This window comes from Alexandromys fortis, unplaced genomic scaffold, assembly GCF_014885135.2.
Source record: "Alexandromys fortis isolate MF-2015 unplaced genomic scaffold, M_Fortis_MF-2015_v1.1 scaffold_80, whole genome shotgun sequence".
NCBI classification, from domain to species: Eukaryota; Metazoa; Chordata; class Mammalia; order Rodentia; family Cricetidae; genus Alexandromys; species Alexandromys fortis.
The window spans coordinates 4,807,494-4,820,383 of record NW_026068174.1 but is presented as its reverse complement, the minus strand read 5'-3'; the positions used below and the strand labels follow the sequence as shown (position 1 = coordinate 4,820,383).

At 46.1% G+C, this 12,890-nt stretch overlaps 1 protein-coding gene across 3 annotated transcripts in view; it reads left to right on the top strand.

Moving 5' to 3' along the window:
* Positions 1-1,999: 1,999 nt before the first annotated feature.
* Bltp2 (bridge-like lipid transfer protein family member 2) overlaps positions 2,000-12,890 on the top strand; it is a 31,902-nt gene continuing 21,011 nt past the window's right edge. The window contains exons 1-16 of one of the 3 annotated variants that reach the window (XM_050128632.1): positions 2,000-2,173; positions 2,958-3,087; positions 3,971-4,020; positions 4,304-4,451; positions 4,755-4,873; positions 5,145-5,205; positions 5,499-5,688; positions 6,273-6,396; positions 6,542-6,666; positions 6,854-6,921; positions 7,019-7,164; positions 7,951-8,069; positions 8,178-8,341; positions 8,494-8,752; positions 9,532-9,737; positions 11,391-12,480. In XM_050128632.1, the coding sequence (XP_049984589.1) occupies positions 2,106-2,173; positions 2,958-3,087; positions 3,971-4,020; positions 4,304-4,451; positions 4,755-4,873; positions 5,145-5,205; positions 5,499-5,688; positions 6,273-6,396; positions 6,542-6,666; positions 6,854-6,921; positions 7,019-7,164; positions 7,951-8,069; positions 8,178-8,341; positions 8,494-8,752; positions 9,532-9,737; positions 11,391-12,480 (3,067 nt within the window). In that variant the 5' untranslated portion in view covers positions 2,000-2,105. Of the gene's footprint in view, positions 2,174-2,957; positions 3,088-3,970; positions 4,021-4,303; positions 4,452-4,754; positions 4,874-5,144; positions 5,206-5,498; positions 5,689-6,272; positions 6,397-6,541; positions 6,667-6,853; positions 6,922-7,018; positions 7,165-7,950; positions 8,070-8,177; positions 8,342-8,493; positions 8,753-9,531; positions 9,738-11,390; positions 12,481-12,890 lie in introns of those variants that run through there. The other 2 variants (XM_050128633.1, XM_050128635.1) reach the window with 2 other exon arrangements.

Below are 12,890 nucleotides of genomic sequence, written 5' to 3'. Positions count from 1 at the left end.
CAGCCTGGTCTACAAGAGCTAGTTCCAGGACTGGCCCCAAAGCTACAGAGAAACCCTGTCTCGGGGGGAAAAAAAAAGTTAAAAAAAAAAAAAGCAATGACAACATTTCAGGTGGCAAATTGGCTAGAAGTAAACACTTGTGGAGAAGACAAAATCAATAGCTATTTTAGCTGAGTGAACGTCTTGAATAGATGTGTAGAGGGCACAAGGTCCTTGTGCTCAGAGACAAGCACTAGGGAAACCTGAATGTTTAAACAGGCAGCGTGGTCTCCTTAGCAGAGGGGACGTACACCTGTTTTTCACCCAGAAATCTGGGAAGTCATTAAAAGCCTGGTGATCTGTGCCATCTGTAGGCCACGTGAATCTACGTGTTTAACGCGGACCTTTCTTCCCTAGATAGACCTTTATCTTGAGTACTCTCAGTCAATAGAACCCATCCCATGTCCTTTACAGTAGCCTAGTGACCTCTGTGCTACCTGTAGGGCCAGGCCACTCTGGACTCCCACAATTTTATGTTAACTTCCATCATTCTTCCTACACCCTTATATTGAACACCGTCTCAGTGATGAGAACGCATCTTAAAGAGGCCGTATGTACTTACGAGTTTCAATGTAAACTTGTTTTAAGTTGGATTGCACACACACAGGATTGAGTTACCATCAGAAAACTTCCTTCCAAAATCATGCTGTGCTTAAATATGCCTAAAATAAACTGCCCAGTGCCAGACTCCAGACTCTAGAAGTGTGTACCAACACCAGTTCCTGAGTCACGTTGAACTGGATTTTTCTTGTCTCATTTGGATTGTTGCTACTCTGCTGGCTCTGGGGTTTGCAGAGACCCCCAAAAGATGAATCGAGGAGGAAGATGTGTTGTGATGCACCCCTCCGTGTTTTGGGTTGAGTTCTTGGAGCATCCCTGAGCCTTGACCACTCTTGAGCGGAAGGCTGCAGGTATGTGGAGGTCAGAGGGTGACTGGAGGGAGTTATTGCTTTCTTTCGTGGGTTTTGCTGATGGAACTCAAGTCCTCAGGCCTGCCAGCAAGTGCTTTTATCTGTTGAGTCATCTTTTAGGCCCTGAAGTTGTTATCTAAAGAGACCAAAAGAGAAATTCGGAGTAAATCCCCGAAGGACTGTATGGAGGTTAGGACCCGAGAGCCAAGAACACAAATACTCCATAATACCTGGGAACCATCAGGATTTCTTTATCTTGTACTGTATTAGTGAGCCAGTATTCAGACACTGACTCATGAGAATAATCAGAACAGACCTTATCTACTTCCTTCATTTTACAACGAAGAAAACAAAATTCACTCTGACATGGATTTGACCTTGAATTTTCTATTTCACGTAATTAAAATTGCTCCCCAGCTATTTCGTGAAGCACAGAACAATATTCACTACTTCTGCTATATTCCACCCTGCCCCAGATCCAATTCTTGGTGATCATCGCACAAACCTAAAACTAAATTGTACAGAATGGCTCCTTGCAAGCAGCGTGTTAAAACTAACGTGGCTAGAAAAGTATTCAGTCCGTGAATGAAGTAGACTCCTCCATTCGTTTCTCCGTGGGATGAGGTGATGTCTGAGGTCTGTCTTGGTTTCCTCTTCAATTTTTTGCAGACAGTATCACGTCTGACCTAGGGACACATAACTTTAGCTAGCTTCCCCGACAGGTTCTAAGAAGCCAGGCGGGCTCTTAACTGCCTTAACTACACGAGGCGGAAACGTGCCACCCAGGTCACCGGCCGACTCCCGACCTCTGCCCACCCCTGAGCGAGGTCCACTGTGGGTCGCTCAGGCTGAGCCCTGGGCGCGGCGCTCAAGCCAGCGCGTCCGCGGTCCGCCCCGCCCACCCTCTCCGGAGCCACGCCTCCACTCCGCGCAAGCCGCGGGTCGGCCCTCGGTGCTTGCGTGCGCGGGGCGGGGCGCGGAGGGAGACACCCGGCTGGTCGGCGAGTGGCCGGGGCGGGGTTGCGCGCGCGCACCAAGGCTTCCTCGCCCTGCGTTTGCGTGCGCGGCCGAGGCCCGCCGCGGCGCTGTGCGGTTCCGGCGTCGGGGCCCGGCATGGCGGGGGTCGGGGCCAGGCCGGGCCGGACCCGGACCTAAATGCCTCTACTTCTCTCCGCGCTGTTGGTCTTGCTGCTGGTTGCGCTTAGCGCACTCTTCCTAGGCCGGTGAGGGGCTTCCAGCCACAACGGTGGTGGTAGGGTGACCGGACGAGGAAGAGGGTTTGGAGGAGGCGCGGGCTGGTCGGGCGCAGTAGGCGGGGTGGGGGTGGGGGGCTGGGAGCGGGAGGGGGCGCTCAGCCCAGACTGCGGTGACAGAAGGCGAGGTGAGGGCGTCGGGAGAGGGGGCGCAGAAGCATCGGGCGGGGCCCGGAGCTCTGCAGAGGCCAGGAACTGAGTAGGTGTGTGTGAGGAAGGGGCCTCCTCGGCGGTCTCCTTTTCCGCTCCTTTCGCCCCGAACGTCCTCTTCCCAGATTGCGAAGGGCACCTGCAGCCCCGCCCTGGAGAGAGGTCAGGAGGACTGGCTGTCTAGGGAAAAGCGGTTATTTGAGTTGTCCCGAGTGTGACCTCTGCCTTTTTGCAAACGTCGGACGCGGGTGGGGACGCGGAGAGAGACCCTTTAGGGAGTCTGTGATGACGTGTTTCTTCACTTTGACCGCTTTTGAGGACCTTTTTTTACTTTGGGTTCCTAAAGATTTGAGGATTTTTATTTAATTTTTTTTGTTTTGTTTTGTTTCCTGTTTTGTAGGGTGAGTTTAGTTTGTCTGGTTTCGTTTGAATTTAGGGACCCGTGGCCCTAATTATTGTGGCTAAAAGTAAGTGACAGAGAAGTGCTTTAGGAAAATCGGAAAGTTCCCAAGAAATATCCGGCTTCAGGATATCACTTATTTGCAAGGATTTTCTAGAACCAAACAGGAAAGAGGGTCTTAAAATTAAACTGATTTTTATCCAGGTGGCTTGTGGTCCGGTTGGCCACCAGGTGGTGTCAGCGGAAGTTGCAGGCAGAACTAAAGATTGGCTCATTCCGATTTTTCTGGATCCAAAATGTCAGTCTTAAGTTTCAGCAGCACCAGCATACGGTGGTGAGTTCTGGGAATGCCGCGTGCGTACACGCGCGCGTGCGTGTGTTTTATTGTTGTTTGGGGTGGGGGCAAGTGGTGGATCTAGCTAAATTTCAAACTTTAGCCTCCTTCACAGGTAGTTTTCCTAGTTAACGCCACCATTGTTATTTCTAGGAGCTACTTGGAGGATTGCTGCAATTGATGCTAGTTGTTTTAAGTGTTTAGAGGGCCAGAACTGGAAGTAGACACCTGAAATCCTTGCTATTCAAGAGGCTGAGGCAAGAGGATTCTAAGTTCAAGGCCTACCTGGACAACTTAGTGAGGGCTAGCCTCAAAATTAAAAGGAGCTGGAGTGGTTCAGTCAGTGGTAGAGCCTGGCCGGCATAAACTGGATCCTGTTTAGTATCTAGCACCAAACAAAATAAAATGGCACAGCCGGGAAGTGGTGGCACAGGCCTTTAATCCCAGCACTCAGGAGGCAGAGGCAGGTGGATCTCTGGGAGTTCAAGGTCAGCCTGGTCTACAAGAGCTAGTTCTGGGACAGGCACCAAAGCTACAGAGAAACCCTGTCTCGAAAAACCAAAAAAAAAATAAAATAAAAAATAAAATGGCACAGAGAGCCCAGGGTTCAGAAGAAACAGGAGAAAGGTAACAGGAAACAGCAAACTTGCTGTTCTGATTAAGAGAGGAAACAGGGTGGCAGCTTACCCATAAAAGAGAACTACTAAGCAAATTCAACTGGCGTCATGAGGAGCAAGATACCCAGTGCTGGTCAGAGACATCAGTGGAAGGGCCGATAGAACTTCCTCTCCTGTGACTCAGGCCCTTTTCTGCTTTATAAAGCTACCCATCATTGCCACTAGGAAGTGGCCAACATACACAGCTTTCTTTCATATTGTTTTAGGAAATTGACAACTTGTGGATTTCCAGAAAACTCCTTAGCTATGATCTGCCGTGAGTGCCACATGTTCTTACTCCTTTCTGCCCTTGGGGAATATTTTTGAGGTTGAGCTTTAACAGTGAAATTCTTCTGCAGAGACATCTTAGTCAAGGTGGGAGGGAGGTTCTTGCTGGAGTCTCTTATTAGTCCAAGTGCTGTTTTGTGAGACACGCTGAAAACAGCTGGAGATTTCCTCTGTTACTTGAGCTATACAGGGACTGGAGGGATGTGAGGGAGGAGAGGAGACTGCTCAGAAAGGGGTGGAACCAATGATAATGAGGCTTCTCTTCTGGGCAGACACTATGTGGCATTGTGCTTTGGAGAAGTACGCATCAGAACAGACCTCCAGAAGGTTTCTAGCTTGTCTGCTCCATTCTCTCAGAACACGGAGGTGGAGCAGAAGGAGCTGTCCCTTAGCCCATCCTTGTTGAAGATCTTCTGCCAAGTGAGTCTCCTATGATTCTTTTTAAAAATTAAGCATTTTTATTATTTTGTGTATGTTCATGCCTGTGTAGTGATTGAATAGGCTAGCAGATAGTGTTGGATCCTGTGGAGGTAGAGTTATAGTTGTGGGCTGCTGTGTGGGCTTTGGGATTTGAACCTGAGTTCTCAGGAGAGGTGAGCCATCTCTCTGGCCCTGCTATTCTATTCTCAGCTGTATTCCAGGGATGGTTGGTTGGCTTTGGACCATTTGGGGGAAAGGAGGAATGACACCCTTACAGTAATGCTGCTTGTCCCGTTCCTTCAGCTATTCTCCATTCATGTCGATGCCATAAACATCATGGTTCTCAAGGTGGCCACTTCCGAGTCCTTGTGGCACATCCAGATCAGCAAAAGCAGATTTCTTTTGGACAGTGATGGGAAAGGGTAAGTGGTGGGGAGAAGAGGGTCTGGTAGTATCCTTGCCAACAGCTGGATGAGAGTTAATTGAGCTCTCGTGAGGAAAGGGGTCAAGAGGTTTTTATTTTTTGTGTGTGTGAGACAGTCTGAACGTACAGTCCTGGGTGTCTTAGAACTCCTTCTGTAGACTAGGCTGTCCTTGAACTCACAGAAACTTCCCTGCCTTTGCTGCTTTTGTGCTGGGATTGAAGAGCCACCACCCCTGGACTAAATGGTTTGTTTTTTTTTTCTTTCCCAGTCTAATCTGTCAGGTGAACCTATCAAAGATCAATAGCAAAATCTTGAAGAGTGGTCAGCTGGTGAGTGTTATGGTCACTCTGATATTTCATTTCTTCTTGACCATAAGATATAAAAGAGTTTAGTATGCTTATATTCTGGATTCTCTAACCACAAAAGCTCTGTTTGTTTGTTTCGGGGAGACTGTTTTGTCATGTATAGCTTTGGCTGGCCTGGTATGTAGCCCAGGCTGGATTAGAACTCATGGTGGGCCTCTTATCTCAATCTCTTTGAGTACTAGGATTATAGGTGTGTATCACCACACTGGCTTCAGACCATTCCAATTTGACCTAAAACTTCAAAACTCCCTACACAGGAGGATACATGCCTGGTAGAACTGTCACTGGCCCTGGACCTGTGTCTACAGGTGGACATCAGCAGTTGGCACCTGAGGGCTATCACTATGGATGTGTGGACGCTACATGCTGAGCTCCATGAAGGTCTCTTCCATAGTCAACTACTGTGTCAGACCCCCGGCCGGAAATCCAAGTCTGTTTCTTGTTCAGGTAAAGTTCCAGTCTTTTGAGTTTCCTGCCTACCTTATCCTCAGGGATTATTTTGCAAGTAGAAAAAACAGTGTTTTCACCAATTGTTCAGGTGTGAGTCATCAGACACCATGACCTTTGATTCATAGGTAGGTAGAGGAAATAAAGCATTTCCTTGTTGAGTCAAAAAACTAACATTCCTTGGTTACTTGCCATGAGTTAGACCTTTACTGTTTGTTTTATGTACGCTTTCCCACTGCATTTTCTGCCTTTTACAAATAAGGAAACAGCCCAAGAACAGTTAGCTAGGTAACCTGGCTGAGGTTTTATAGTTAGTAAAAATGAATGTCAGTTATTTGACACTCAAGTCCATATTCTTTCCATTATTCCCCAGACTATTTATGCTTTTAGAGTCTGGGGAAGAAAGTATACCAGGTACCCAGGTCTGTGATGTTATTGACCTTGTGTCCTCTTAGGTATTTGCTTGGCTGATCTTTTTATCTGCCTTTATGGGTGAGGATTTGACCAAAGAGGGCAGGGCTGAGAGGATTTGAGAATGTTAAGGATTGATGGTTTTCATGTATTTTACTCATCCCTATTTCCAGATTTGACAGAGGACTTTGCTGAACCAACTCTGCCTGGCCTATACCTTCTCCAGCAGCTGCCAGACCAAGTCAAGGTGAAGATGGAGAATACAAGTGTGGTGTTGTCTATGAATAGTCAGAAGAGGTGAGGTCTCATCTGTGAGGGTGGGGGGTTGATAATGTACGTTGTCTGCTAGGTCAACACAACTAGTCCTCGTATCTTTGTCTGTGGAGAGGAAGGAGGGATGGCATTCCAGGTTTCTCTGATGTGGACTGTATCTCTGGTCCAGGCACCTGACTTGGACACTGAAGCTGCTGCATTTCTTGTACCACCGTGATGAGGATCAGTTACCCCTTCGAAGCTTCACGGCCAACTATGATATGGCACAGATGAGCACTGAACTCCTACTAGAAGGTTCTTGGAAGGGTTTCTGTTTCTAAGAGAAGGGAGGACCAGCATTCTCTGTTAATCCCTGCATGATTCCGTAGTTTAATATTTCTGTAATTGGGGAGGGAAGGAGGGACCATAGTGAGAGAAAATAACCCCTACCTCACAGTTTTGGTGACAGTTTATTCCTCTCTTTGCCTCTGGCTTCTTACAGATGGGTTGCTGCTGTCCCAGAGTCGCCAGCGGATTGTCTGCCTCAACTCCCTCAAGGCTAATGTCCAGGTGTGCTACCCATACTACCAAGAATCTTTCTCTACTCTCTCCACATTGTTGTGCTATGAATTATGGGAGTAAAACCTTGGGGTCTTCTCATTTCCAGGTAACTACCATTGACCTCTCAGCTTCTCTTGTTTTGAACACATGTATCATTCATTACCGACACCAGGAATTCTCTCACTGGCTGCTTATGTTAGCATTGGAGACCCAAGGAGCTAGCTTACCTGATCTTAAACAAAGGAAAAAACGGTGAGTTGTTTTTGGCTTTTTAAGGCAGGGTTTTGCTGTGTAGCCTTGGCTGTCCTCACTCTGAAGACCAGTTTGGCCTCACTCACAAAGAACTTCCTGCCTTTACCTCCCTTGTTGGGATTAAAGACATGTGTCACCATTGCCCTGCAAAAAAGGTGAATTTTAAGTCACCTTCTTATTAGGTAGATTCTTTTTATCCAAAGTGGTATCTTGTGTTAAATACATATTGGATTGTCTGAGTTCCTTAAATCTTAGTTTCAGAAGCAAACCTGTTTTATATATCTTCCTGTGGGATTATACCCTTTGTTGGTAAGAGAATGTCATTTTTATGTTTTCATTCTGAATGCCCAGCACAGTGCCTTATTTATATAAGACAAACGTTTCTTGAAGTATACTAAAGTGATAAACAGTGTCTCATCTGCCTTGGATCACAAGGTGTGGTGTCAGATATACAGGACCGTTTTGTTTGTGTAGTCTTGGCATTGTTCTGCACAGAGGAAGTAATTTGTATGTGATCTTGTTATTAGGGTGAATCATGCGATGTTGCTGATATTGACTATATTTGACTACGAATGTGTGAATTTCATCTTGTTTAACTTCATGTTTTTCTGGGGTTCCTTCAGATTACCACTGGGAGGAGTAGCAATCTGACAAACTTAGCCTTTTACTTTCTAGTTGTTGCCAGTCCTAAGATTCACAACAAAATCTAATTGTCAGCAACTTTGAGCATTCTCTTCATTGATAAGAAGCTGCAATTATTGTGATGTTGTTCTTATCCCTGTGTAGAACGTTCCCTCAGATCCTGGCTCCCATTATCTTCAGCACCTCTGTCTCCAATGTCAGTATTTCCATTCAGCTTGGAGACACACCACCTTTTGCTTTGGGGTTCAATTCCATCTCCCTGGGTAAGGCTCAGAGATGGGAAGGGAACAAGGATTTGCTCTTTGGTTACAACTCTGCCTATTTCCTTTCTGTGGTAGCTTAATGGACTATCTTTTTACCACCTGTTTCAGATTACCAGCACCTCCGACCACAGAGTATCCATCAGCGGGCTGTCCTAACTGTGGATCACCTCTGCTGGCGAGTAGGCAGTGAGTCCCACATTCAGAGGGCACCACATCCACCTAATATGCATGTTTGGGGTGAAGCACTTGTCTTGGACTCCTTCACACTACAGGTAGGTGGGTGTGTGTGGTAAATAGGGGCCCACAGAGCTCCCTACCCATGACATGCTTCTGAGTGCTGATCGTGCTCTTGGTGTGGGCGATGCACCCAGGGTATTCTAATTCTGCATCTGCATGGTTTCAGTAGGTTTCCTGTCTTTTCTAGGGTAGCTACAACCAACCCCTGGGTTTGTCCAGCACCCAATCCAATACTCTCTTTCTTGACTGTGCTATTCGAGGACTTCAGGTAGAAATATCAGACATCTGTGCCCAGTGTCTGTCTCGAATCCTATCCTTACTGATTCCACAATCTGAAAAGTCAGCTGTATCTAGGAAATCTTCACTTGGGGAATCTGTGACCTTACTCTGGAAGGTGGACTTGAAGGTGGAAGACATGAACCTGTTCACTCTTTCTGCACTGGTTGGTAAGTGGAACAGGAAGTTGGCTGAAGTGGGCCTCATGTAAACTCAGCAGATTATACTGGCTCAGTCAGCTTCTTCTCATTTAAGGAAGCCGTTTATCTGGAAAGTTTCCATGTTAGAGGCATGACATGTTAGAAAGGTTTGAATAACAGGCTTTGTGCTGCTGCTTAGTAGCTATTGCTGGGAAGTATTAAAAAGACAGAGATGGAGAGAGTTTAGCCTCGATGTGGTCAAGAGAATGAGACCAATGTAGGGTTTCTTTGATTTTTTTTTTTTTTCTTGAGACATGATCTTGTTAAATAGTCCAGGGTACCCTCCAGTTCAACCTAACAAAAGATTCTAGGTATGTCTGGCTCCTATATATCTTTTTTTTTTTTTTTTAAAGATTTATTTATTTATTATGTATACAATGTTCTGCCTGCATGTACATCTGCAGGTCAGAAGAGGGCACCAGATCTCATTACAGATGGTTGTGAGCCATCATGTGGTTGCTGGGAATTGAACTTAGGACCTCTGGAAGAACAGCCAGTGCTCTTAACCATTGAGCCATCTCTCCAGCCCCTCTTTTTATTTTCTTGTATGTAGTTCTGGGGAGTAAATGATAAACGGGTAATTTCTTGACAATGGAAAACTTGGATTTTGCCACATCTAAAGTTTCCCTAAAATATTAAGAATCATTTAAAGGAAGCATGGGGACTAAAGACAGTAAAGGGAGGATAAAGGAGGAAGGACAGGTTGTCGTTTCAGAACTTGGGATGCAGGTTGTCTTGGTTTCTGTCAGGTGCTTCGGAGGTCCGACTGGACACACTGACTGTCTTGGGCAGTGCTGAGACCTCCACTGTGGGGATTCAAGGGCTCGTGCTTGCACTTGTGAAGTCAGTCACAGAGAAGATGCAGCCCTGCTGCAAGGCACCTGACATCCCCACGCCAGTGCTCAGCCTCTCCATGCTCTCCCTCACCTACCACAGCAGCGTCCGTTCCCTAGAGGTAATGCTTGGGGGCTCAGGCCAGATGTGGTCTTCCTACCCCTTAAAACCTTCTTCAGTCTTTGTGATTCATGTTGTGAAACTCAGAAAGTAGCAGCTGGTGTGCATCTTTCCTTTCTTTGCATTTTAAATGTTTTGCTACATTATTAAAAATAAATGCAAAATACAGGGAGAATATTTGAACTTCAGTATTTCCAGCTGCAGTAATTACATTTGTGACTATCATGTTGTAGCCATACCCATTTTAGCCTCCCTACCCCAAGCTCTGGTGTTATCTAAAGGAGATACCAGCTACATCATTTTATTATAATTATCTCAAGGTGTATATATAAAAAATAGTGGACTTTTGAAAAATTGGGAATTGGTTCAGCAGATAAGAGTGCTTGCTGTACATCATAGAGGACTTGAATTCAAATTCTTAGTACCCATATAAAAGCCAGGCCTAAGCCCTAGCATTGAAGGATAGAGACAGATGAATCATGAAAGCTCACAGACCTCATGTGTAAAAGTACCGGCCACACAGAGGGACCTTGTAACAAAAACTTAGTGGGGCTGGAGAGATGGCTCAGTGACTAAGAGCACTTACTGTTTTATGGAAACACCCAGCTCCTTAGAAAGCTAGTAGGGTTCAGAAGATGGAAGCTTTCCAGTGTCTTTATAGAGTATCAGGTTGGAATGGGGTCTTCCTGGGAGGAGAGAGGCATTGAGCTCACTTGCCTTGGAAACTGAGGAGGTTGCTTTTCAGAGACTGAACCTAAGAGAACGTCTGTGTCTTTGATATTTCAATTTCTCTATCCCTTGAGCTATCAGAACTGACTTTGTCTTTCAGGATGACAAGGGCATACATTCATAAGTCAGTTGCTGTGTTAAACTGCGTGGCCAACTTCTTCTGATCTGCAGGCACACATGCAGGCAGAACACATTATACATAATAAATAAATCTTAGAAAAATGTGAATAAAACACATGAGCACCAGCTTTAAAAAAAACAAAACAAAAAAACTGTGTGGCCAGTACTTTTACACTGTGTTTTAGGAATCAAGTCATTCAGTCTGTCGATGAAACGTTTCAAGTGGCACTTGTTTCTAGACAGTGTTCGATGAATGGTAACGTATGAATGGAAACAAAGACAAGTGATTATTGAGTATCTTCTGTGTATATTAGATGTAGTATGGTAAGTAACCAAAGAAAACATATGACCCTACTTCCAAAGCGTTTTAGAATCTAATGAAGAAAGATCAAAAGTCTAAGTGCTCATAAATATGAGAATAATTGGCAACTCTTTTTTTTTTAATATTTATTTATTTATTATGTATACAATACTCTGTCTGTGTGTCTGCAGCCAGAAGAGGGCATCAGATCTCATTTCAGGTGGTTGTGAGCCACCATGCAGTCACTGGGAACTGAACTCTGGACCTTTGGAAAAGCAGGCAATGCTCTCAACCGCTGAGCCATCTCTCCAGCCCCTAAATGGCAACTCTTAATACCAACTTAGTACTAACAGGAACCAAGCAAGGCAGTAATTAATGTGATTTCTTAGGAATGGCTTGGGGTTGGATATAATTCTTGAACCAGATAGGCATGTGTAATAATCCCTGTTACTTCTGTTGTTCAGAGACATAGTGATTGACAGATTGTTTTCTTACACCCTAAAGGTTCAGTGTGGTGCAGGACTGACTTTACTCTGGAGCCCCCCAGATCACATGTACCTGTACCAGCATGTCTTGTCCACTCTACAATGCCGAGACTTGTTACGGGCTACTGTCTTTCCTGAGATTGTTCAATCCCATGAACTAGAGACTCCACAGTCCAGTTCTGAGCCAGAAGACCATCTCCCCGAGCCATCCCCACCAAGGCGGCTAAACCTGACACTGGAGGTGAGCACAGCCAAACTGACAGCTTTCGTTGCTGAGGACAAGTTCATTACCCTGGCTGCAGAGAACGTGTCACTGAATCGGCATGGAGGCTCACTGCAGGCTTACTGCCCAGAGTTGGCTGCTGGCTTTGATGGTAATAGCATATTCAACTTCAAAGAGGTGGAGGTGCAGCTACTACCCGAGCTGGAAGAGATGATCCTCCACAGGAACCCCTTCCCTGTACTGCAGACCCTCCGGAACCGGGTTTGGCTCTTTTCTCTTGGATCAGTCTCAGTGGAGTTTCCTTATCAGTATGACTTCTCTCGAACTTTGGATGAGGCTGTGGGAGTTCAGAAATGGCTAAAGGGGCTACATCGAGGGACACATGCTTGGGCTTCTCCAGGCCCTGCCCCACTCCCACCTGATCTACTCCTAAAGGTTCAGCACTTTTCTTGGGTTTTCCTGGATGATGTCTTTGAGGTGAAGCTTCATGATAACTATGAACTGATGAAAGATGAAAGTAAGGAGAGTGCCAAAAGGCTGCAGTTGCTGGATGCCAAAGTGGCTGCCCTGCGGAAGCAGCATGGGGAGTTGTTGCCAGCTCGAAAAATTGAGGAGCTCTATGCCTCTTTGGAACGCAAAAACATTGAAATCTACATCCAGCGCTCTCGTCGTCTCTATGGCAACACGCCCATGCGCCGTGCACTGCTCACCTGGAGCCTGGCAGGGCTAGAGCTGGTAGCTCTGGCAGATTCATCCTTCCATGGACCTGAACGTGTGATAGAGCAGGTTCGAGAGCTTGACCCTGGCAGCCCTTTTCCTGCTGAAGGAATAGACCTTGTCATTCAGTGGTGTCGTATGCTCAAGTGCAGTGTCAAAACTTTTCTGGGTGAGTGCATCTCTATTTGTGGACCCTGGTGTTTGTCCTGTGTGTGTTAGGAAGCCCTCTGAGTGATTACAAAGAGCTAGATTGTATTGGAAATTGTAGTTGGATTGGGGTGGGTGGGCTCTGCTTCCCTTTCTTGGATCCTAATTTTCACCCTGAAACTCCTCAGCAGACATCATAGGGCCATGAGCACAGCCACCTTTTTCTTTTTTTCTTTTTTTGGTTTTTCGAGACAGGGTTTCTCTGTGGTTTTGGAGCCTGTCCTGGAACTAGCTCTTGTAGACCAGGCTGTTCTCGAACCCACAGAGATCCACCTGTCTCTGCCTCCCGAGTGCTGGGATTAAAGGCATGCGCCACCACCGCCCGGCTCGAGCACAGCCATCTTTAAGGTTATTGTGGCTCTTGAATTTCAT